Source organism: Ambystoma mexicanum, chromosome 2q, assembly GCF_040938575.1.
Source record: "Ambystoma mexicanum isolate Mex_15411 chromosome 2q, UKY_AmexF1_1, whole genome shotgun sequence".
NCBI lineage: Eukaryota > Metazoa > Chordata > Amphibia > Caudata > Ambystomatidae > Ambystoma > Ambystoma mexicanum.
In genome coordinates, this window is record NC_090924.1 from 110,066,331 (window position 1) to 110,092,359 (window position 26,029).

At 46.7% G+C, this 26,029-nt stretch overlaps 1 protein-coding gene across 2 annotated transcripts in view; it reads right to left on the reverse strand.

Annotated features, from left to right (window-relative positions):
• The window catches only part of IFT140 (intraflagellar transport 140), a 2,226,364-nt gene that overhangs the window by 286,036 nt on the left and 1,914,299 nt on the right, over positions 1 to 26,029 (reverse strand). For both annotated transcript variants that reach the window (XM_069646971.1, XM_069646972.1), the window contains one exon: positions 2,992 to 3,087. In XM_069646971.1, the coding sequence (XP_069503072.1) occupies positions 2,992 to 3,087 (96 nt within the window). The remainder of the gene's footprint in view (positions 1 to 2,991; positions 3,088 to 26,029) is intronic.

The following is a 26,029-nucleotide window of genomic DNA, read 5'->3' on the forward strand; positions in this document are numbered from 1 at the left end:
GACCTTAACAGCTGGTCTGGACCAGCCGTTAAAGTAGGGACCCGCAAAGGGACTTTCGAGGTTATTACGGTACCGCAATTTGCAGTACCGTAATTACCACCTTCCCCAGTCCCATTGAGCCCTATGGGGCAAAAATGGGAATGGGGAAGGGCCAATGGTAAATGGGGAATTACCGCCCGCCAACCTTGGAATGGGGTGGTAATTCCCCATTTACCATTGGCGGAATCGGTAAGTTACCGGCGTTAACCATGGCGCTATGAGCGCCATTGGTTAACGCCGGAGTCGCAATGAGGGCCATTGACTCGACGCACAGCGCCCTCTGCCAAAAATGTTTTCCGAAGCAGCTGAAGCTGGACAACAAGTCTCAAAGATGAGGAGAAAGAGTGTCGCTCCGCAATTGTCTTGTGAACAAGCAACACCTTTATCTTAAGCTCTCAAACAATAAACATGCAAACCTCACAGCCACCTCTCACGATGTAACCTTTTATGTCCATGCACCTTGCAAGCTAATCAATGAAACCATTTTAAAGCAGCAAATTTACCTGCTGAAGTGCTAAGATTCTTTGGGTCTCATTACAGACTTTGCAGTATTCTCGTAGTAAATTTGTTACCATTGCCGCCACTTAGCGCAGCGGAATTACCGCCGGATCACAAATGGTGGTATGGCGGTGTTAATCTCCATTTATGTAGTGTAAGGAACTCATGGTGGCAACATTAAAGACAGACACAAGTGATCAAACTTCAAGGGTGTTTATTGAACAATGAATGCAGGGTGGAAAAACGCCCAACCTAAACCTAAATCTAAGATGGGAGCAAGTTTCCAACCATCAAATGAAAAATTAGTCAGTACTCGTGGCTTTGTGTCCAAATATAAGGGCCTATACTAAAGAAAAACCTATTTCCAATTCCTTACAACTAGTTATAGAAAGAGTGTGGGATGGGGTTTCAATAAAGAAAAGTGTTCCAAATAATAAATCAGGATGTGATTGCCAGGGGTCTCCCTTCCCCACGTTTTCCTCACGGGACAAGGTGGGCTCTTGGGGCGCAGCACACGCACAAGCTTCCTCAGTACGAGCCGTCAGTTCTGTTCCAGCTAGCACAGTACACGCTTGAGCTTTCTCAGCAAGAGCCGACAGCTCCGTTCCAGCTAGCACAGTACACGCTCAAGCTTCCTCAGCACGAGCCGACAGTTCTGTGCCAGCTATCAGGTTCTTCCATGGTAAAGTCTCTTTTCATTAAAAAGTCTCTTACCCTCGAGGGCCTGATGTATTCCACAACAAACAAAAAGTTATTTTCCACATTTCACGTTGGGTGATGACTTTTCACCCCTGGATCTCCCTTGACCGGGCTTGGACACACTTGACAAGGGGGACAATTAACTTTGCATGGTCTTCCAATACCTCTTACTTTCACCAGTCTTAATATCTTTTTAAACAGTACTTCCAGCTTTGTCCCTGATTGTCGGCTTCCCTCTTCCGGGTTCACTCTTAAAAACTTTTACAGACAGTTCACTGTGGACACCCCTTGGTCGGGTTCATTTCGATCAAGACACTATTCTGGTTGTTTGCTTCCCTCTGCCGGGTTCACTTTCACCAACTTCTACAAACTGTTCACTGTACTTTGGAATTCGCCCCTTTTTGTTAGCATACCTCCGCCGGGTTCACTCTTGCCCACCTTTTACAAAACACACTGTTCATATACTGATCTCACCATGTGGGATTCACTTCCCTTCATAATCATCTGTCGGTCAAAGACTTTTGATGGTGCAGAGGATTGTACAAGACCCCTGTCTGACTACTTTGACCTCTTTTCACCTTTTCCCAAGGGCTTCTGGTTACAGTCGTTTTTTTTACCAATCGCCCACAGTTTCCTGCTTGAGCACCCACGTGATGCCGGGACGTCTCGGTTGCTGTGGTTTTCCCCCTCGTTCATCAATTGTTTATAACTTTAATTCTTTTAATGTTCAAATTAGCCGTTGGCTACTTTCGTTCAATACAGTTCTGTTTCTTATCGATTCTCGCCTCGACTCACCGGCAGTGATGAACCGCTTGCCTTTCTTTATCCTTGGAGTCAAGATTGGTACCACTGAGACCAACGTCGTTCCCCGGCTTGGTTATCAGCGGAGGAGCGTCTCACGTACCATAGGCATCTGCTGCAACACAAGCTGGCTATTGTTTGCGTTCTTATGATACCTTCTGTGGAGGATTCAGGGGCCTTGGTCGGAAAGGGCAAGGTTGTTTCTCTCCTTGTCACGTTCTCGGTCTGCGCCATCTTTCTCTTCCTCTTGAACTGCCGTGCTGAGTTAGTTCTCATGCCGTGCGGTCTACCTTGCTTGTCCTATGCTTTCCTGCTCCACCTTCTATCCCTGTGGGGAAGGAAAAGGGTTGTCAGGGTGCGTGTGATTCTGGTCAATTGCCTGATTTTGCCTGACCCTTGTATTGGGACATGTCATGTAAACTGCTCTGGTTTTAGTCTGTTATCTTCAGTGTTGTGCGAAAGTGTTCATGTCAGGAAACGGGGGGAGGGAGGGGCGAGGGGGTCAGTGTTTTGGAATATCCTACGTGGTAAAATGGGGGAAAGATGTTGAAAGAAGGGGGTTACAGTGTCTCACCCGTCTGTGTCCCACTCCCCAAGGACCCCTCATCCATGTGATCCTCCCTCACTAGTCCATCCCCAGGAACTGGATCCAACAGTGATGGCCGTGTGCTGGTCACCTGGATGACAGATCCCCGGGGACTGGTTAGGTAGACACCATCAGGTTTCTCACAGTAGTCTATAGGACTTGGTCGGGATTTCGGCAGAATTACTGCTGGCAGAAATTCTACTGATTTTGGAAATTTTTCGCAGTAAGGCAGAGCATTTTGCTGGAGGTTTTTACTCCACCTCACCGTCAAACCTATAGTACAGCGGTGCCCTGATGCTGTGGTAACAGAATTACCTCCATTTTACCTCAGTTTTTTGGCCAACAAATGAATGCCCCCGAACACTTACTTATCTTTTGTCTTGTTGATGTAGATTTCCAGAGATAGTGGCTCCTCTAAAAGCATTCTGGGAACCTCAAATCGATGTGTGTCTGACTTCTCATAGCTGCAAATAACAAGGTCATAGAATCTTAGTATTTTAAAAAATAAACAGTAAATTATGCGGCGCAAGTACCGCTCTGTTTAATTGCAGAATACATTGACCACATAGTAAATTACATGCATCGATGAATCAACAATGAAAAACTTAAATGACACACAAATAGTGCACTTTTTGGGAAAAAATAAATAAAATTAACACCTTCTGGTGTCAAAATCTTAAAGACAAATAACCACCTATGATGACAAAAGAGGTAAAGCACACTGGCTAGGATGGTTACGTGTATTTTGTTATCTATCTATCTATCTATCTATCTATCTATCTATCTATCTATCTATCTATCTATCTATCTATCTATCTATCTTCCATCTATCTTCCATCTAGCTTCTTCTATCTATATATACACATATATTTATAAGTGGGAAATGTGTGAATATGTGTGTGTGTCTGTTCGAAATCTTCAGCATACTTCCCAACATGCTACAAACCTGAAATCTGCCATGTGGTGGGTTCCATGGTGTCGACAATGGGCCTCATTCCGAGTATGGCGGTCAAGAAATAAGGGTACCTGTAGCAACGTACCGGCACCCTTTCTGGACCGCCATACTACAACGATGCCAGTAGGGGCCACGGATACTGCGGCAGGCCAGACCTGCCGGGTTTTCAGGCCCCTACCAGCATGGTTGTCACGGAAGAACCGGCACTGTTTGCAACAGTGGCAGTGCTTCATTGTCCCCATTTCCACAGACCTATGGGACTCAGTGGAAATGGGGATCAACCCTTACTGCTGCAGACTGTGATATCCCGGTGGCATCAGAATATCAGGCAGTAGGGCTATTATGGGGTTGCTGGTAACCCACCGCCTGCTGGCAGGTTTTTACCAGAAACCCTGTAATGAGGCCCAATGTAAAAAGTATAAAATATACATCATTCTCCCAAAAAAGTTTTAAAGCATTTTTTTAAGCAGTCTGAATGCTTGGATATTTGTGTGTCTTTTTGAAAATGTCAAGCATCCGTTCCAATATGATACAAACCTGAAATTTGCCATATGGGTAGATTCCATGGTGCAGACAATACATATGTCTAGTTTTCTAGTTTCTTTTGTAGGAATTACCATGCGAAGCACGGGTACAACTGATAGTAAGAAATAAAAGGTCAAGGAACATGTTAAATGGGTGTTTATATGAAAATAGCCGATTAATAACCTCCAGAGCTTTTAATTTCACAGAGAGAGACCCCAGAAAAAAAGTATGATGGATGACAAGATTAAAACCAATAAAGGTTAGAATGAGAAGAGCAACCTAATATCGGAAAGAGTGCAAAAAGTGGTTCCCGCATTAGTTTATGGGGCAGACTTTATGTCAGACGCATCTGATTTGCCTATGAAACTCCTAGAGGGCATTTTCTGAAAGAAAGTGCTGGCTTTGCCAAAAATGTAGGCCCATCCAGCTAATACGATATGAGTTAGGTCTGTTGTCCTTGTACACTAAGGCACAGTGAAAATACTGGCACATTTCAGAACATGCTTGTTAGCGGGTAAGACCTCTGTGTTTAGCCTCCTAAAAAAGGCCATGATAAAGAAAGCGGATCGTTTTCTTGTTGCATGGGAAAAGGACTGCCGGGCTTTAATGGAAAGGGCAGACATTCAGGTGGAACTGCTCTTAAGCAACCTGTGCAAAGCAAAAGATGAAATCTGGATAAGTGACTGGATCCTTACACAGTCGTAATGTAGCGGCTACAAAGCATTTCTAAACCTAATTCCCTAACACTCTTTATACAAATGTATTTCTAAGATTTCTAAGATTTCGTTTTAACTTGTTGCTCACTCAAGAAGTCCTTGGGATTCGAGCTAAATTACTGAAAAGGGCATGTGGTTGTAGGTTTTGTAAATCGTCCTGAGTGAGAAGAGTTGAGAGGGTTACTATTTGATAATGTCATTAGCAAACATAGAACCCTCTCTCTCTCTCTCTCTCTCTCTCTCTCTCTCTCTCTCTCTCTCTCTCTCTCGAGAGAGAGAGAGAGAGAGAGAGAAGACTGGTGGTCTATTATGTTTAGTGGAAGGCATGTTAATATAACCCTTTCAGTGGTTAGGCTTCTTAATGCACTCAATAGTGTAAATATTTAGGTTAGGCTTTAATGCTTGTATGAATGGACTATGGATATATATATATATATATTAATTGAGCTGTTTTTATGTTTATAACAGAATTATTTACATATATACATTTATTGAATGTTATGCTTTTATATCGATTTATTGTGATGTTTTATATATGTGGTTTTCTTTTGCGAAAGGTATGATAATTCAAGCCAACCGCATAACACATTTAAAAAAAAAAAACTTTATTAGACTGATAAAAATAGTGGAGGGACCCATTAATGTGGAAAAGGGAGCACTTGCCTACCTAGTAACACAGATCATCTTAACCTAGACAGCTTAGTTAGCTAGTCAAGAGATCTAGGACAAAACTGTAATACGTTTAATTTATTAGGTCTAAAATGGTTTGGATAGAAGAAAAAAAGTCCCTCTCTGTAATGTTCTCTCTGATGGTTGTTCCTCCCACGGATTCACCATCTTTGATATTTATCTCCCAGAAGAGCTGCTCTTTGGAAGCGTTTCTGCCACTACCGGGTGCAGCGGGCTCAGCGCACGCGCCGCCCGATGCCTCAACCTGCTCCGTCCGGGCAGGATGTTGCAGCCGGTATTTATCGAGGCACTGCACTACATGACTTTAGTTCCACACTTTTCCCTAACACTCTGCCACTGAGGAGCTGCAGAACCAAGGTGTACTATCTATCCACCAAGTGGGGTAGGTTGGGAGGGTGATGAGGAATCAGTGAAAGAACATCCATCAGAAAGAACAATACCGAGTGGTAAGTTATTTGATCTTCTAATGAATTTCTTCCTCCCACTGATTCTTCATCTTTGATACACTCCCACAGCAGTACATTGATCTGAGGGAGGTAGGAGAGAAAGATCACCAATTAAACCAGAAAACTTTGAAGGGCTGCTCTACCAAATAGAGCATTCTGGCCTAACTGAAAATGCAAGCAGTAATGCTTTGCAAACGTGTGCAGAGATTCCTGCGTAACTGCCTGTCCAGCAAAGGAACTCCACGTTGTAGAGCATAGATGGCAGCCAGTCCTCTGGTGAAAGGAGCCCTAAGACTTTCAGGCAAAGTTTTACCTGCCAGATCGAAGAATTCTGAGATGCAGAGGATGATCCTCAGTGACAGTCTGTTGTTGCTGGACATGTCCACATGTCCTCCCTGGCGAGTCCATGGAAGGCTTCTCTACCAATTAAAAGGACAAATGCTCCATTCGAACCTCACCAGCCTGAAACTTCATACCTGGCTGCTGGAAGGTTGAGGTCGGAGGGATCAAAATCATTGTAGACGTGAACAGGTGTAGTCTCCAGAGAACCAGTGATACGACAGGGACCGCAGGAATGCATAGAGTTAGTCAAAATCCCACTCAACCATCAAAGCGTCCCACAGATCTCCTTATAACAGAGGTTTCCTGGAGCAGAACCAATTGCACTTCCTGTTCACACTGGAGGTGAAGAAGAGGTCCACTTGTAGAGTCCCCCATCTGGAGAACACCTTGTCCAGAACATCATCGGAGGCCAAAGTCTGACTGCTTAAGACATCTGCAATGACGCCCTTCCTGATGAGCTGCTGTCATGGACAGTGTTTTCCAAAGTCCAGAACAGTCGCAATGCTTTTCCACACCACCTCGCTTGTTGAGGTTGTGCATGCCAACTGTGTTGTCAGAAAAGACCAGCACAGTCTTGCCCTGTACCAAAGGGGGGCTGGCAACCAGGGCCAGCCTGATTGCTCTCATCGCCAGCAAACTGATGTGTTCTTAGTATTCTGAAAGAGACCAAAGGTTGCTCACCGTCACACCTTGTAGGTAAGCATACGGTTATGAGCTCTTGCTAGATCTCTGCTGGCTCGTCCAAGCGTGGTGAACCCTGAATGCGTCCTGACAATTGGTTTGACTGATGGTGAATTAAAAAATATTGGCAAACAGGGTTCTTCTGGTGAACCAAATCATTCGCCAGTATCTATCAGATGCTGTAAATATTTCAGATCCAATAGCTCACGTTTTTCTTGTGTCAGAGTTACAGATGGTTGTTCTTTTCGGAGCGAGGCAGACAGATAAGGCACTGCTTTCATAATCGTGACTGTTTCAATCTTGTTCGTTACAAAGTTCGGAATTAAAACAAAAATTAGCAAAACTGATTAGTGTTTTATCGCAGGATTGGAAAATGGCGGTTTCTTCAATTCTGCTATCACCTGAAAAAGCTATTTATGAGAGGAAGATGCATGCACTTCATTCCTCATACGTGGTTCAGTGGTGGCCTCGCCTTTGGCAAACTTCAGGTGCATTACTTTCGCTCCTCACTCTCCGATACTCTCTGAAGTAATTATTTTAATCTGTGTGAATTGCTACATCTGTTTTAATTCTGAATCCAGCAATTGACAGTGCAAGCCATTCAGAATTGTAGACATTGGCTGCAAAGCTCATAGATGACGTGCAACAGTTAAATAATGCCCATCTCTTAATTTCCATGCACCTGACATCACCACTCATGCAGTTCAGAACAACGGGAGGGATGAGCTTGGTGCTTCATGAATAGACTGTAGCAATAGGTGCTGAATATAAAGCTAATATTTATCAAGTAGCTTAGCAATCAGACTATATTGAACCTACCCTTTCTGTGAAATCAGGGCAACATTTCTGACATGACACATCATACAACAATTTAAACACATTTGTAGATGTCCTCAATGGTTGCAGAAGTTAACACTTGGGGATATTTTATTAGTGCTTCAGAAACATTAATTCTTCAATGCCTTAACTAATAATAATAAGTAAGAGATCTAGCAATGGATTGGAGGCGTCACAACCTCTACGCAGCCCAGTAGCTTAATATGAGACCCATATAATTCCAATATAGCTACAATATAATTGGGTTAGAGGGGAACATTGTGAAAATATTTGGCATGCACAAACACCTACATTTCTAATGGATTCCTTGCTCCCACAAATTCCTCATGTTTGAGACATATTTCCCAGCGCAGCCGCTCTTCAGAAACGTTTCTACTGCCACCGGGTGTAATGCAGCTCTGCCAGATCCCTCTACGTGCCTTGCACCGGACATGACATTTGGGCTAGTATATATAGAGTTGTGCTCCCTGTCACATTACTGCCCTTTTTCTGCGCATTCTTCTCACTTCAGCAACATTGCTTCCTTAGAAGTATTCAACTGTGTCGTATCCTGCCATGCCGAATCCGTCAAAGCCCTTGCTGTGTAAACCCTGCGCAGACTGCAGGCATCAAATGTCCGTCTCTGACCCTAACAGGATTTGCCTGTACTGTTTCGGTGAGAAACACGACACGCAGGATCGCGGGTAGTGTCAGTCCATTTACACAAAGGCAGTTCAAGAGCGGGCTGCAAAACTCTTTACCCTTCTCCATAGGGATTAAGGTGACAGATATGTTCATGTCATAGGGCGCCTAACCGAAGGATGGACGAAGGCCCACAAAGACAAGAAAAACTGCAAGAGGTCTTGTTCAACCAGGATTTGACTAGACACCATTCTTCTTCCTCCTCGAAAAGGTAAGTCTCTGATCCAGGGGCTCCTTAAAGGAACAGGCACCAAAGGTACATTTCTCACCCAGTCCTCCATGCCAGAGCAATGGAGGTCTTTTGGCTCACGATGCTTGACATATTCACCAAGAACAAATAGAAGATAAAAAAGGATCTACAGTTCAGTTCATTGTTCCAATATTATAAAAAAACAATAAAACGCATGAGACAAAAAACAAGTTATAATCTCATGTACATCACAGTCCATTACAGTGTAAACAGTGATCGTTATATACAAAGTGCAAGGTAACAAAGTGCCTGTAAAGAAAGAGGGGTGACCTCAGCTAGTTAAACGCTATCTTCCTAATTATGAATGTGGTACAAATGAAATTCGCAATGGCAACACTTATTTCTTTAGAGTGGCAGGCTTTAAGAAAACTCAAAGCCTCCTCTACTGTCCTATCTCACATTTCGTGAGCTGCGATCGGATCAATTTTTCTCTTTGGGTTGAATATACAGCGCAGAAAAAAATAAAACGAGGGACAGTTTCAATAGTCCAGAGGGTCAAAATGAATGTGGGTCGGTCAGTGTTGGCCTAAGGGATTTGTAGGCTTTATTCCTGTTGGTTAAATTGTCTGGTTCCCTTTTCCCCCTATCCTCCACCTATATATTTTGAATATTTATATTTGTTTTAATTTGTGTTTATGGTTAAAAGGAAAACCTTACACAATTATTACATATTAATACGACATACCAAATTACATTTCATCATAAAAAGTCTTATACACTTACACCATACTAATGCAACGTTTAAAACTTTACATTTCATCAACTTACACACATTGTATCAGATTTAAAATCCCATTTAAAAGTATATCAAAGCTTTTCAGTGGACTCTGGTATTCATTGTATTATTCATTAACTTTTAAACTAATTAGGAAATTCATACGGTTAAAAAAGTCTCACTGAAGTTCCAATTTGCAGAAGGGGGCTTTTCCTGTTTCATTTAAGAACATCCCTCAAAAATCGAATGACTGCAACAAGGATAGGGATTTTTCTAACTTCTGTTATTCTGGCCCACAAATTATCTACAATTACAGAGGACGTGGAGTGAACAAATTTTTCAAAATTGAGAATCCTTTTCTTCTTAAGTGCTGGGCATTTCATAACTAGACGGTATAGGGTCTCTAATTCAAGCTCTTTAGAGAACCTACAATTTCGTTTTGTCTTGGAAATCCCCATCCTTGGCCCCACTACTTCCATGGTATGGACGCAAATGAAATGAAATCTAATGTAATCGGCCCAAATTATTTCAGAGGGAAACTGACACACAAGGTTAGATGCCTGAGGTATTAGTGTATTGTGTTGCAACATCTCTATATAAAGCCAGTCTCTGGAGGTCCATCTCGTCACATATTCTTTCCCACTGCCTCATACCCTTTTTCAATTTGTGCAGTGGTGTGTCCCTCAGAATATTGCCTTCTATGAGATATAGCTCACAATCCGATTTCAACTCTACTAGCATTTTCATATTCCCATTATTCATTATTCTCTTTAACCCTCTGTGTAAGGTGTTCTGCGTTCCCTCATTTATCTTACAAAGTAGCCCCAGTCGTCTGCACTGAAAAGTGGTCCTCCAGGATTGTAGACCAAATTCCAAACAAATAACACTAATGGGTACTGGCCCCAGCAGACCCAGCACGTCACACCAAATTCTGCCCGCCTGTCAGTCAAAAGACTTTCTATTGTAAAAACGAAGCAAGACAGTGCCATATAAGAGGTGACCTTTGCCTTATAGAAGTAAATTAGGGGCACTAGAAAATAGACACATTGGGCCTCATTCCGAGGTTGGCGGTAAGTATTGGTTTTTACCGGCATGGCGGAAAGAGCGAGTCCGATCTGGTACCACGCCGCTATTTACAGGCTATTCCGACCTCGCGGGCATGAGCTTTCCGCCATGCCGGTAAATCCCCTAGCGGCATACCGCTAAAGGGCCCATTAAACCCCTTAGCGGCATGAAGCGAGACGTTCTTTACAACACCGCCATCGAAGCTTCGCCGTCCGTAATTAGCGGTGACCGTAATTTACGGATACCATAAATTACGGTCACCGCTAATTAACGGATACGGAAATTACGTCATCGCACAGGAACGGGAAGGAGCGCGGCGGCCATCTTTAAAAACACAATCCATTGCCATCCTCTCCAGGCAGCACCCTTGGGACGAACCTGAACCTCGGAAAAGGCCTACACAACCGCCAGCTATGCCCAAAGCCCCGAAAAAGTCAGCGGACCGCCTCCGCAAGCAGCGCTTCAGCCCCGAGGAGCTGCAGGCCATGGTGGGCCACCTGGAGGAGCACGCAGACGTAGCGTTCAGCAGCGACATGCGCAGAGAGGCAGTGGTCCGGAAGAAAAACATATGGGCAGAACTTGCTGAAAGGGTGAGCGCTGTAGGCACAACTCCCCGCGCCCCCAGGGACTGCCGCAAGCGGTGGGACGACTTGCGGTTGAAGGTGCGGAGCATCCTCGCAGCCAACCGCAGCCAGGCACTGCTGACTGGAGGTGGACCAAGTTCACCAATGAAACTAGCGCCATGGGAGGAGACCTGCGCTGCATTGATTGGCACAGAATCAATCGAGGGCGTCGGTGAAATGGAGTGTGGGGCTCCGTCGTCTGCTGATGGAGGTGAGTGTCCAAAGTCAACACCGCCAATGGCAAATACATGTTGAATACACTTCCAAGCCACGTCCAATGCACCTTGTCATACTGCCCTCACCCATTCTGATGATGGCAAGACAACTGCCACCAAGGGACAAGTGCTACCACATAATGCCCACCAACCACAGTGCAGTAACTAGCACATCCCAATAAGCACACTGTGCAGCAGGCCTGGCAGTGTGCGAATCAGACTGCACATGACCAGGCCAGGATTAGTGACTCCCACACCTGCGTACATATCCGACACATCCGTAGAAACCAGTGATGTAGTAACGGCCAAAATGCCACCAATCCAAAATGATTGAAATGTGAATGCTGCCATTAATGATATTAGCGTCTCACACAACCACTCATGTTGTACCTTTGTTCTACACCCACAGGCAGTGAGCATGAGGGCGATGAGCCTGAGAGAAGCCGTCCCATCACATCCAGTGCCAAAGGCAGGGACCACCGCGTACCGGCCAGGAAGGACAAAACCACCACAGCTCCTCCAAGGCCCATTGAGGTTGCACCACCCCCATCCCTCACTGCACCAGCGCCTGCAACAATCACCACACCAAGGTCAGAGGAGTCCAGCATCTCTGGGGAGGTGGCAGCCACGGCACCTCTGCAAATCCAGGACAGCCCCTTGTCCATCTGTGGGGCATCAGAGGAGAACTCCTACCCCACTCTATACACCCCCGAGCCATGCAATGTCCCCCAGGTGTTGTGCATGGACTCTGGGGAGGGTGACACACCAGTCCGAAGTGCACGTGGCGATGCATCGGGAGACGCAGTTCCCGTGCCCAGTACCCCATTCGAGGCCCTGTCAGGGCATGTCGACCCAATCCCCAGCCGGGATGATACACCATCCCAGGAAGCACTACGTGCAGGACAACTCACTGCCCTCATCACTGACTTCAATGAGGAAAACCACCAGGGCAGGTTGGAGTTACTCGAGGAGCTCAGGCAAATGCGTCCGGTGTTCACGGAAAGCACCAACTGTGTGTGTGAGGCACTTGGACGCATTGCAGACGCCCTTGTGGCAGCACGTCCCATTCCTGCGACTCAGCAGGAGGACACCCCCACAACCAGTCCCCCCACCCCGGCAAGCCCAGCGCGCCACTTGCTGCGTTCTCAGCGGCGCAGGAACATGCCCCCCCCCCCTGGGCACCGGGAGCATGGATCAATAGACTATGCTGCCACATGTGGCCTCAATGTGCCACACGGGACTACTGTTGCGGAGTTGGGGAGTGAGGGTGTGTATGGGAGTTGGGGGGAGGAGGGTGAGGGTGGAGGTTTTGTTGTACACGTGTGAACCTACTAATACAATACACTGGTTGTGCATAAAAAATATCAGAGTGGACATTGATCATTGTGCATGTGTCTTTTAATGTCGCACAGTGCATGGTGTACATGTATCCCCACACCCAGTGCCCAATGTCCTGTCATCCTCACACCCTCAGCTGACTTGTGAGTCAGAAATATTGTCCGATCAATGATTACCGCACGGAACGTCCCTCTTGTGCATCGGCACCGTGATGCTGTCCTGCCATTCCTTCCTCCTCCCCCTCATCATCATCTGGTGGTAGCAGTTCCACGTCAGGGGGCAGTGGCACGTTCCGACGGATGCACATGTTGTGCAGCATTACACATGCCATGGTGATCTTGGACACCTTCTCGTGGCTGTAGATGAGTGCCCCACCTGACCGGCTGAGGCAACGAAATCGTGCCTTCAACAGGCCGAAGGTCTTCTCTATCACCACCCGTGTACGGGTATGGGATCTATTGTAGTCCTCCTCGTGCCTGTTCTGTGGGTTGCGGACCGGGGTCATGAGCCACGGCTTCAAAGGGTAGCCAGCATCACCTGCATGAGAGTGTAATGAAGGTAAGTGTTTGTGCATTCATGGTGGAGAATTGTACTAGTCTTACATGGCCGCAGGTGATTACTGGCCATACACACATGTCCCAGGATACAGTCACCCCGGCTATGTGTCATGTGCAATGGAATGATGGAGGGGGTAGCTTCTCCCTGATGGGTCATGGTGTGCACTCACGTCTTGTTGCATGTGCATCGTATATGCATGCAGCAGTGTTGGACTGCATTCATTGATGTCTTGCGCAAGACTTGGTGAAAGGGGTTGTTGGCTGTAGTTGGTAGCATACTCGTCATTCTGCACTGATCCCTACCATGGTGACTTGCAGCAATCCTATGGGGGTGCAGGACCAGTGACACGCTGTAGGATCCCTGTTAGACTCACTTCTGTGCACTCCCAGGGATGACAGTCCTGTGTGTTAGTCAGCGACATGGTGCTATTGCACTGCATGGTGCAGGATGCCGCTACGGTGTGTAAGGTCTGCTGATGAGTGGTGCATGTGTTGTGGTATCTGGCCAGGTTTCCTGTTAGTCATGTAGTGTTAGGTGTCGGCTCAAATTCATCACTGTGTGGTTATGTGGTCATGTGCCGTGTCATTTGCCATGGGGCACAGTGTGCTGTGAGGTGAACATCGTGCACTGGCGTGGACATTCCCACCCAGGTGGAGTATGCATCCCCCCCCTTTCCCACCCAGGTGGAGTGTGCATCCCCCACCCTTTCCCACCCAGGTGGAGTATGCAGACAACCTACTCACAGCCCCAATGCACTGCCATGGCCCATTCAGGTTACTCACGAAGCAGCCAGGCACATCGTCCAGCATGTCGCTCCATGTAGCGTGGTAGTGTTGAGTTCCGCAGGACCAAGGAGTCATGAGTTGATCTGGGGTATCGGGCATTGCAATGTGTGATGGCTTTACTGGCATTACACACCATCTGGACGTTGATGGAGTGGTATTGCTTGCGGTTGCGTTACGGCACCTCCATGGCATGCGGGACCACCAATTCAACGTGGGTGCAGTCGAGGGCACCTATGCAATTTGGCATGCCTGCCCGTGCATTTAAGGCAACTTTGGTGTCATATATCTCCTGGGGAGTCTGGGGTAGGGATATGTAGTCCCTTGTGTGGTTGAGGAGGGCATCCAGCACTTGCTTGAGTATCTGGGAAAATATGGGCTGTGAAATGCAATGCATGTGCCCCACTGTATGCTGGTAGGTGCCTGTGGCAAGGAAGTGGAGCACAGACACTACCTTCAGTAGAGGGGGGATGGCAGTGCTGATTTCTATGCGGCTCACTATATCGTCATGTATCAGGTCCACTATGGTGGTAATGGTGTCCCGGTCAAGCCGGTACAGGGTGTGGATCTGCTCTGGTGTGAGGTTGAAGGGGGTGGCTCTGATGCGGGGGATTGGGGGCTGCCGGCGTGGTAATGGTGGCTGCACCGGTAGGGCATGCTGGGCCTGTCTCACCCTCCTTCTCCTCCTGTGTATCCTCTGTGGTGGGGGCTGTGGTTGTTGTTGTTGTTGTAGTTGCTGCCTTGCAAGCAGGGCCTCCAGCTCCAGGAATGCTGCTACAATTGGTATCATCTTGGTGTGGGAGGGGGTGTGGTGTGTGGGTGTGCTCCTTTTGTGCTGTGTCAGACTCCTTTGCCTCCCCCTGTGCTGATTGAGTGCACCTGTTCCTCTTGGAAACACTGCTCAGGGTTCTTTACACCTTCTCGGCGATGCCGGTATTTACTCCATGGCGGTAAGGTACTTTGCGGTCTTGTGGAGGCCGTTTTTCCATGTCCGCTTTACTTGGGATCAGCTCCGGTTTACGCCATGCCGCTAATTTCGGCATGGCGTGTCGGGCGCGCGCCACTAAACCGTTATTTACTATCGGACTTTACGGCGGCATAAATAATGGTCTGGTGGGTCAGAATGGGCCGTAACGGGAAACGATGCCGGTAGTCCTTTACCAGCATCGTTTTTCCCTTACCACCCAACTCGGAATGACCCCCATTTTCTTTGTTTGACAACTTTCATAAGTGACATCAGGGACAGAACCTTGAACTCCATCCTGGCCATACTTAGTTTCTTGCTCTCCAAAAAGGATATAAAAAACCCAGGTATATGAAATGAGACACAGTCTCTATTTTTGCCCCCTTAAACATCACACCATTGGTATAGCTCTCCTTCCTCTTGTACACATACATGATTCTAGATTTGTCAGGATTAATCGATAAACAGTTCATGTCCATATACGCTGCACCCCTATCTAAACCACACTGGAGCCCTCAGGGACTGTAATCCAAAATGATATTGAATATCGTCTGCATATGCTATTCACTCAACCCATAGGGCCTGCATTCTCTGTGGTAATAGAGGATATTGTTGGTCTATGCTCCAGAGATCCGTTATGTATAAATTAAATAATGTGGGGGCGAGGACACACCCCTGTCTCAGACCCACAGTCTGCCTAATCTGGCTGGACAGGTCGCCCTCAGCATTCAATCGCACCCGCACATTCGTTGCGCTATGAAGCAATATCAGTATGTTCAAGAGGCCAGGATCGATGTTCCAAGAGGCCAGTTCCTCCACAATTTCCCCCCCATCACCCTGTCGAAAGCTGATGACAGGCCCAGGCTTAATATGTGGAGAGAACTGTCCTTGCCCTCCCTGAAAAGGGGCATGCAAAGATTCAACAGGAGGCCACTAGCCACCGTCCCCAACCCCTTACGCAATCCCATCTCATATACACTCCATCTATTTGTACTTTCTGTCCATTTATTAAGATGTTTCAGTAACAGGCCCGAGAGTATCTTTGAGGACGTGTCTATCAGAGTAATGAGGCGATAATTTAATGGGGAACAGCGGTCGCCCCTCTTATAGATAGGCACGATTATTCCTTCTTTCCACGTGTGTGGTCATTTCAAAGAGGTCACAACCTGGGAGAACAAATTAGTAAGAATGTCTGCCAAAAGGACAGGGTCCTCTTTGAGGAGGGCATTTGAGATGCCATCTGGTCCAAATGCCTGTGAACTATTTAGACTTCTGATCGCTACCTGAATCTCCTCCCCATCGAAGGTCTATTTCCAACTAGGCTCCCCTGTTCCTAAAAACTCTACCTCCTGGGCCCTGTCACGATAGTAAATTTGGACAAAGTGCCTGAGCCAGGTTGTTTCCAATACGTTATTTGACTACTTAGTCAACTGTATTCTTTCTGAGTCATTTAGCACTCGCCAAATTGCACAGAAATCCTTCTTTGCTATAAACTCCATTAGCAATTGATTCAATTTAATGTAGGCATTCATTTTATGGGCTGTATGCCAGTTCTTAAAGGTCTGTATGTTTTTTTTATAGATTTGCTTTTTTCCCCATAAGAAAAAATAGATTTCTTTGCCCAGCGCACTTGTATTCTCATATTTACCTGGTACTTTTTGGGATCTAATGCTGACAATTTCCACTGTTTGATACACCTAGTCTTAACATTCCAATTGCTAATAGTTTTCGAAACACACCATTGTTCTTCCTCCTTGTAAAGGGGGTTCCTAGTGATTGTATCGAATGCAAAAGCATAGAAAAAAAAGGCATCGAAAAAATGCATTTTTCTTTAATGGGCCCCCCCCCACACCTGTTTTTTCACACATTAAAACCCATTGGGCCTCATTACACGGATGGCGGTAATGGTTAACGTCACCGTTAATGGTAACGGTGACCGTTAACCATTACCGCCTTACTACGAGGTCCCTTAGCGGGTTGGTGCTTTAACGCCTGCTTTTTGCAGGCGTTAAAACCCAACCCGCTAAGGGACCTTGGTGCTAATTACGGCACCGCAAAATTGCGGTGCCGTAATTAGCACCTTCCCCATTCCCATTATGCCCTATGGGGCAAAAATGGGAATGGGGAAGGGCAGTGGTGGAAGGGGGAATTACCGCCCCGCCAACCTTGGAATGGGGCGGTAATTCCCCCTTTCACCAAGGCAGTGCCGGTATTTTACCGGCATGGACCAAGGTGCTGATAGCACCTTGGTCCGTGTGCTAATACCGCCATCCGTGTAATGAGGTCCATTATAGTAAAAATAAAACGTTTACCTACAAAAAAAAAAAAAAATTTTTCGATGCATTTTTTAAAAATGCTTTTGCATTCGATACTATGTATTCGATGCAATGCCTGGATACCATAAAGGGAAGTCTCTGATCCAGGGACTCCTCCGAGGAACAGGCACCACAGGTACATTTTCTCACCCAGTCCTCCATGTCGGAGGAATGGTAAGCCTTTTGGCTCAAGATGCATAAGATATTTACCAAGAACAAATAGAAGAACATAAAAAACGGTTTACAGTTTAGTTAATTGTTTCAATATTATAAAAGAAAAAGAAAATACATTGGATAAAAAACAAGTTTAATCTCATGTACATCAGAGTCCATTACAGTGCAAACAGCAATCGTTATATACAAAGTGCAAGGTAACAAAGTGCATGTAAAAGCACTATTTAAATGCTCCCTTCCTAATTATGAATGCGGTACTAATTAATTTCTTTAGAGTGATAGGCTTTAAGAAAACTAAAAGCCTCCACTATATGGCTTATCTAATGTGTGGCGCGTGATAAAAGTTTAAATAAATAAATCTAATTTTTCTTGAGCTGCCATCTGATCCATTTCTGTCTTTGGGTTGAATACACAGGGCAGACAAAAATAAAGTGACGGGACAGTTTCAATAGTCCAGAGGGTCAAAAGGAATGTGGTTCTGTCAGTGTTGGCTTAAGGCAGTTTTTGGCCTTTTTTCCTGTTGGTTAAATTGTCTGGTTCCCTTTTCCTCCTATGCTCTAGCTATATATAACGTGGTGGGTTGTGTCTTTGGGACACACCACTTAATTGTGCAGGCCCATAGGGGATTTTACCTGCTTTGCTAGATTGAATGGCTCCCTTGTTCCCCCTCTGTTAATTTATAATATGTTTATTGAGTGTCTATCTGAGTTAGTGGGCCCACATATAGGCAGGAGGGTGAGGAGTCATTTTAAAGCTTTTCTGTTTTTCCAATATACTGTGTACTTTTTCATGATGTATATTACAGGTTAAGTACTTATTTGACCTGCTCGAGATCTGTAGGCGCAAATTAAGTATATATTTTTACCATGGCACTCATTACAAGTTTGCTGGTACCCTGCCAGCAATTCCAGCGGGATACCGGCAAACTGTCCTACTGTTTTCGCCGGCTGATAACCCAGTATTACTGGGATATTACAGGAGGCGGAAAGGGCAGTAAATTCCGAGTTACATAGGACTCCATGGAGGGGATCGCCGGAAATAGCAGCAACGGTAATACCAGTGCCAGTGATTCTGGCATTTATTTGCCAGGGGGAGCCCGATTTATCTCCAGCTCTTGTCTGGAGGTAAATCAGTGACCCCCACCAGCAAACTTGTGCTTTGCTGATGCGGAAAAAGGTGGCCGAAAGGGCAGTAAATTCCTATTCCATGGAGTTACATAGGACTCCATGGAGGGGATCGCCAGAAATAGCAGCAACGGTAATACCAGTACCAGTGATTCTGGCATTTATTTGCCAGTGGGAGCCTGATTTATCTCCAGCTCTTGGCTGGAGGTAAATCAGTGACCCCCACCAGCAAACTTGTGCTTTGCTGATGCGGAAAAAGAGCCTGTGCCGGAATTACCATGAATGTTCCTGCACCAGCAAACCCATAATGAGGCCCTATATCAGTGAAGTGTAGATTCTAGAGATGTATGGACTAATTGTACCTTTGCGTCAGCTGCTACCCATATCTGAGAGTTAAGACTTGTCGTTCTGTCCACATTACGCACCTTGAAGAGAGATGTGGCTTCCCTTTCTGGTCGGGTGTGTTAGCATCCATTAGGGTCAGTGGTTTTAGATACCCCAAGAGTGGGCTGTACCAAAACTGCCTTAACATATTGGTGATCAGTAGTGAGGAGTCATGTTACTTAGAAAACAGTGACATCTACACATGTATCTTGAGAACTTACCTACCAATGTGCATTGGTTTCTGGATGAAAAATAAGTTACTTATCCCTTGTGTAGTTTTATTCTTGGAGAAAAACTGCATAGTTGCCTGTGAAGATGTGTGTTTAAGTCTAGTATTCTGGAGTGTGTACACTCACTTTTTGTCATGTAAAAAGGTTGACCAAATGGATACTCATCTATAAGTGGGTTCTAGTGTGTTGCAAAAATAATTTACAACAGTTGATTTTTATTCTCAAAATGCAAAAATTATTTTATTCGTTTTAATGCGAATTGTTTTATGCTGAGTAACCTACATCACTGTCCCTGTTGGTCACGGACACCAAAAAATCATTTGGTAGGTTATTTTCTGTTTTGGTAACTAACCTTGAGTTATTTGGGAGAGTTTCTGGCTTTGGGTTCCACGTTCCACCCAAACATTACAGGGAAACATACAAAGTCAGATATTGTTCTGGTTGGTCACCCATCCCTTTAGGCAAAGCTTGCTTTGTATCTACCATTGGTGGGTGAGTGTTTGTAATTATGACCTGCTTATACTGCTAGAGGTCTTACTGCTATAAAATAGACCTTTTAAAAATGTTCAGGATTATCAATCTGAAACTCCTACTTCTGAGACATAAAAGAGAGACTCAGAGTTAGAGTTCAGACATTGGAGCTGATACAGGCCTAACTTGATAACAAGTACAAAATTGAGGAGCTGGCCCTATAAAGCAATGTGGCAGAATTGGGTGCCAAGGACAAAAAGGCAGAACGCTGTGAGCAGGAAAAAATCTGAACTCTTGAGCTTTAACTAAAGAGATGAGGGTTCGACACATTTCAATCTGGAGTCCATCCAGCAATGGGTATGGAGTCAATGCATGTGTCTGTCATTGATGATCTGACTATGATCCTTGACCAGGGTGGAGTAGGTCTACTAATACTGCTGGACCTCTCTGCCGCCTTTGACACAATTGACCCTTCCATTCTATGTCAACATCTTGAAGAGATTTGAATTGGGGGTGGGGGGAATCCAGTCCTGGACTGGTTTAGGTCCTTCGTGGTGGATCGGACACAAGTGCTTTCGCTTTCTCCTTTTCTTTCTCCCCCTTGATCTGTGGTGTTCCCCACGGTTCTGCGATCTCACCTCTTCTCTTTAATATCTCTGTCCTCTCCCTTGCTAAGATAATTCATTCTCACGGGTGTAGGTTCTATGCATATGAGGACGATACGCAACGTATTCTTAGAATTGATCAAGATCAGGATCTGATGGCTTCTCGCCTGTGAAAATGCTTGGTTGATATTGGCAGCTGGATGAACTCTTAATTGGCTAAAACGTAATGCAGAGAAAAACAAGATTATGGTCCCTATGGACCAGCAAATTCTGGCCTTCTTCACGGGGCTCGTTGCATATCAGCGCTGGTCACGCTAAGCTTAAGCAGTTGAAGAAAATCTGTTCCTACATTCCTGCTTATTTGTGGAGCCAGGTTGTTTCTTTTTCCATCTCAGGGACTCTTTTGATTACTGAAACGCAATGCTACTTTCCCAACCCACATTTTTAATACAGTATCTCCAAGTGCTGCAGAACTTTGTTGCCTGCTTGGCGGTAGGTCTCCCTAAATTTGTCCACATATCGCCGGTATTACGGAATTTCACTGGCTACCGGTTGAGGTCAGAATTAAATTCAAGGCTCTTTGTCTGGTCTATTGGGTTTTCCATGGCTCTGGAGCCCTTTATGTACACAAAAAGCTTATTAGGTATGCTCCCACAAGGAATCTTTGATCTGCCAACTAGCTTTTGTTATGTATTCCCCGCTTCTCCAGGTCCACAAATGGCAGACGAGACTTCACTGTTTCAGCTCTGGGGCTATAGAATTTTGCTACCCCTGGCCTTGGGCACCATTACTGATCATCTTGCCTTTCGCAAAGGCATTGAAAACACCCCTGTTTTAGCTCGTCTGGCTCAGAACCATTGCTCTTCCTAAACTGGATCCCCCCCACAGGGAATCCTCAGAGCCATGATATCATCAGGTCTAAACAGCGCTTTAGAAGTTTGTTAATAATATTAATAATAGGGTTAGATAATCCACCAGCCGCCAATTCTGGTTCAGCATCTCACCCTCCCAAGTTCCCTAAGAGATAAGTCAGTATGCATGGGGAAGGTAGGGATGTTTTGGAGTGGCTGAGTAGTCTTGAGTTTACTTGTGGCGTGCAGTGTGTGTCTGAAGACAGTAAGACTGCGTTCCTTCATTCTCAACTGCCCCATAGTGCATGTACTACTTTTGGATTTGAGTGCAGAAGAGAGTAAAGTATGAGAGTCTGAAAGTTATTCTTCTATTGCATTTAGCAAGACTCCTACTCATTATCTGAGGTGTTTTAGGGAGCACAAGGAGGATGATGTTCGGTGAGTGACAATCTGTGAATGACTCCCTGAAAAACTTGGATAGATGGATGAATGATGACAAGGTGTGCTCATTTGAGGACATGATTAGTTTAGTTATGCTTGAGCACATCATGAATTCTTGCTTCGCTGAGTTGCATGAGCACTTATCCGATTCCAAGGTCAATGATCCAAGAGATATAGCAAAAATGGGTGACTTGGGGGTTTTTCATATAATCAACCACAGTGCCCAGCAGACAGCTAAATCAGGTCAAAATTCTCATTCCCTACAGGTCCACAAAGTAGAGTTGGGCAAATCCCTCATTGGTGGGCCAAAATGAAGGGTGGCCCTACTAACCCAAAAGCAGGTGGTGGGCCCTCAGTAATTCCCACACTTCCTGGCACTTGCTGGAAATATGGAAAGACTGACCATCCCAAAGATCACCTTAGCTGTCCAAAAAGGACTAAGTTGAGTGCCTTAAGTATGGCATCCCAGAGATTTGTTCAGCTTCTCTTAATGTGGATGGGGGTTGTGGGGAGGGCGGGTTAAGTCCCACAAAAGAAGTTGTGGTTCCGCCCAAATAATCAGCAGTGTGTCTATTGCATTATAAAGGGGGACCAACTCACCACTGGAATTAGAAACATGGCTGCCAGTCCAACTGTGATTGGCAGTACTTTATTTGGGACAGAGTTATTAGTAAATAGTTCTTTGCACACCAATAAGGTATGTAGTGGCCACCTTAACACAGTCCCTACTGATAACATTTCCCTTCAGATAGCTAATAGGAATTTAACTCCTATTAGTGTCCAGGAAAACGTTGCAGGCAAAGTTTTACTTGGGAATGGCTTGGAAGAGAGAGGTATCTTTAAAGGCACCACTCTCATCCCAGAAGTTGTGAAGTTAAATTCCACGCATGTCAAAGGTTTCCCAGGTCCAAAAGAAGAAGACGACGACGACGACCTAGTTCTTCCCCAAAGTCTTTACTGGTTAAGCCTTTTAGCACACCTACTCCTACAGTAGAGGTGGAGGGGTATTGTGCAAGAAGGCTGCGAAAGCCTGTACAGGAAGCTCTACTGGGCCATTAAAACCTTCTACTAAGAGTTATGCAGAAAAGCCTATTACAGGTTCAGAAGATCAAACATCCTGTGAGGGTTTTTTGAAACAGAAACCCCCTCTCCCAAGAGCACGCAAAAAGTGTTACAGCTGGGTCATGCGGTGGTATTAGCACCGGATCACAACCTTGCATGCACACGCCCCGACTCCAATGTTAACGCTATTAGCGCCCACCGATAATTGCGTCAAAATAAGGGCTACCGCTGGAAAAACGGTGCTAATAGCGCTACCGCCGGCGACCCTGGCGCTACTAGCACCGGCGGAAATTGCGTCACCTACAGAACAGGAAGCATCGGGGTGGACATTTGGAAAAACACAATCCATTAATTATCTCCACTTCCTGCAGCCACCAAGCATTGCAACCCATCCAAAATGTCACAGGATAGGCTAAGAGGCAAGGGGGCCGAACATCGCCTCAGAAAGCCCAAGTTTTGTGAGGGTGAGCTTGTGGTCCTCACAGATGATGTAGTGGCCCAGTGTGAGGAGCGGTCTGGAGCGAGGCAAAGAAAGACCAGTGGGCAGCAGCGGACTGCAATATGGAACAACGCCCAGAAGGTCACAGCAGTTGCCAGTGTACCCCCGTGATGGTGAGGGCTGCTGGAAAAGGTGGAACGGTCTGAAGGTAAGGGTGCGAGGACTGCCGAGCCGCTGACACTCACCGCTTGGGAGGAGAAATTCATCACAGTGCTGGACCTCAAGGGCATAGAGGGAATCAGCAGTGCGGAGGCGGGAGCCAGCAGCCAGGATGCAGGAGGGGAGTGATCCCCCCCCTCCCCTCCCCCGCCACCTGAAAATCCATGCATAAATGACAACCCAGCATAGGAAGCCCCAGTGGACAGGTACATAAGACAGCATACCCTAAAGCTGAGCACGCCGACAGGGCAGAGTGACGGGTTGGCACATCAGCCAGCCTCCACATCAGCCATGAGGCATGGCACCAAAGGCACCACTGAGCGTCACAGCAGCGGGAAGGGCAGGCAAGTGAACAAAATAAAAGCCATGCGCACCACACCCCTACTGGTGCACCCTATCCCAGCGGGATTGAGGTGCATGAGCAACCATGGCACTGTGCAGCAGTCACCCCAGTATGTAGCGGACCCAGTAGGCCTGCCCCACGAGGGCATGGCAGACAGGCCACAGGGAAGTACAGGTCACATACACAGACATGCCCCCAGCTTTCCAATCACTGTACCACAGAACAGCCCTGCTGGATGTGCATCAGTGACCCAGAGAGCCATGAGGGTGCCATGGAACAAGCCGACCCCACCCCCAAGCCCACCATCTCACTGCAACCCGGGGAGGGGATGCTGGGCCATGAAGGACCCCAAGCATGCATCTCCGACTGATCCACCCCAGCATGGGCACCCTGCCCTACCCAAACACAGGTCAATGACCAACAGGGGTTCACACGCTGTACCAAAGCAATTGTGTCTTGCATGCCAAAACACGTGGGAGAACCATACCTGACGGCATTCGGTATGTCGTCTACAGGCACTCATTCATCGCCAGAGGCTTCGGAAGAGGAGGAGACTGCCGGCCCATCAGGCTGTGGCGCTTCAAGACCCTCAAGGTCTGCCACCACCCTCCCTCCCACACATAGGTGCACACGATCCACACCTAGACGCATGGACCACCGTGAAACGTCTGCAACCAGCAAGGCTAGGCCTGCAGGTGATCCCGCAAGCCCTGCCCTAACACCAACAACCATAACCAAGGAGACAGAGGCAACACCTGCTGCTACAGACACGGAGGAGCCACTGGGGGACAGCAGCTCAGAGTCACCACTTGCTGAAGACCATCAATCCCCAGGGAGCCCTCAGTGCCGCCAACATCAGGGACTGTATTCAGGGGGCCACTCACAGGGTAGTGTGTCAGATAGTTCGGAACAGGGCTGTGATCAGTGCAATTATGTCCGCCCTGAAGCACTATATGCGCAAAATGTCTGTGAAATGACGGAGGAAGTCTCTGCCCTAGTGGAAGCCATACAGCAGGGCAATGAGCTGCAGCGGCAGGGGAACCTTGTGGCAGAGTCCGTCCCATCCTCCTCCACCGCACCAACAAAGGGTTCCAAGTAGGGCACACCATGACGATAGTCGCAGCCACTACTGTGCCCAGATCACCTGGGGCTGACAAGGGGGCAGGGGTGTGGGGGGAGAGGGCCTGACAATGAATGACACTGGGACACCGACCGCCCTGAGTGGCCATGCTGGGAAGTTGGTGGGGGCAGGGCGGATAGTGTGCTGGAGAGTTGGTGGTGCGAGGGGGAAGGGGGGATAGTGTGCTGGGGTGTTGGTGGTAGGAGGGGGGATAGGGTGCTGGGGAATTGGTGGTGGGAGGGGGGATAGTTTGCTGAGGAGTTGATGGTGGCAGGGGGGTAATCAGGGCACATAGTTAGAATAAAACAGTTGAACTACTTCAATGCAAGGACATTCCTGATTGTGTCATTGTGTAGTTTATTTACGGAAGCGACAAACAGTGGTGCATGGTTTGTACCAGGCTAATGACTTAAAGGAAATTATCAGTCAGTGCCTGGTGAGCCAGTCTCTCATCCCTCACGTCATCTCTGACATTGCCTGCTGGGGCCCCTGCCTCAGGCACTTCATCATCATCTTCTGTGGGTGGCATGCCCACATCAGGGGGTAGGGGCACATTCATCCTCATGCAGATGTTGTGTAGCATGGCACACACAAGCACTATTTTTTCTACTTTCTCTTGAGCGTACATAAGGGCTCCGCCTGTATGATAGAGGCAGCTGAAACGTGCCTTCAGGAGTCCAAAGGTGCGCTCAATGCACACACGGGTCCCGCTGTGTAGGTTGTAGGCTATGCCATGCAGTGTTTGTGGATCACACAGAGGGGTCATAAGCCAAGGCAGCTTTGGGTATCCAGAGTCACCTGCATGTGGAGAGGCACAGACATTAGTCATGTGAAATGTGTGGGGGTGGACTTAGACAGCATCATGGCAATGGCCATCATGTGCATGCATAGGGGGCCTCATCCCATGGCATGTGCCTGTACAATATCTGTGCATTCTGTGTCACTGGTATCATGCATTGAATTTGCATCACATGCACCCTGTTACTTTGCAGCAGATGTATCGTGATTTGTCTGTCAGTGACACGTGTACCTCGTGGCTGTCTTGTGGCTGGGTATTGCTCTCGTGCATGTGGCTTGCTGGGTTGCCTCTCGGGATTCCCTATGCTTCTGGGGGCTGTGTGTCAGCATTGCCAGGTGGGGATACATGGGTGCGGCACTGGCAGTGCTGCTGTTGTGTGCTGCAATGTGGAACTTTGTTACTGCTTTTGATTATGCATGATCCATTGAGGTACATGTAGTCATGTG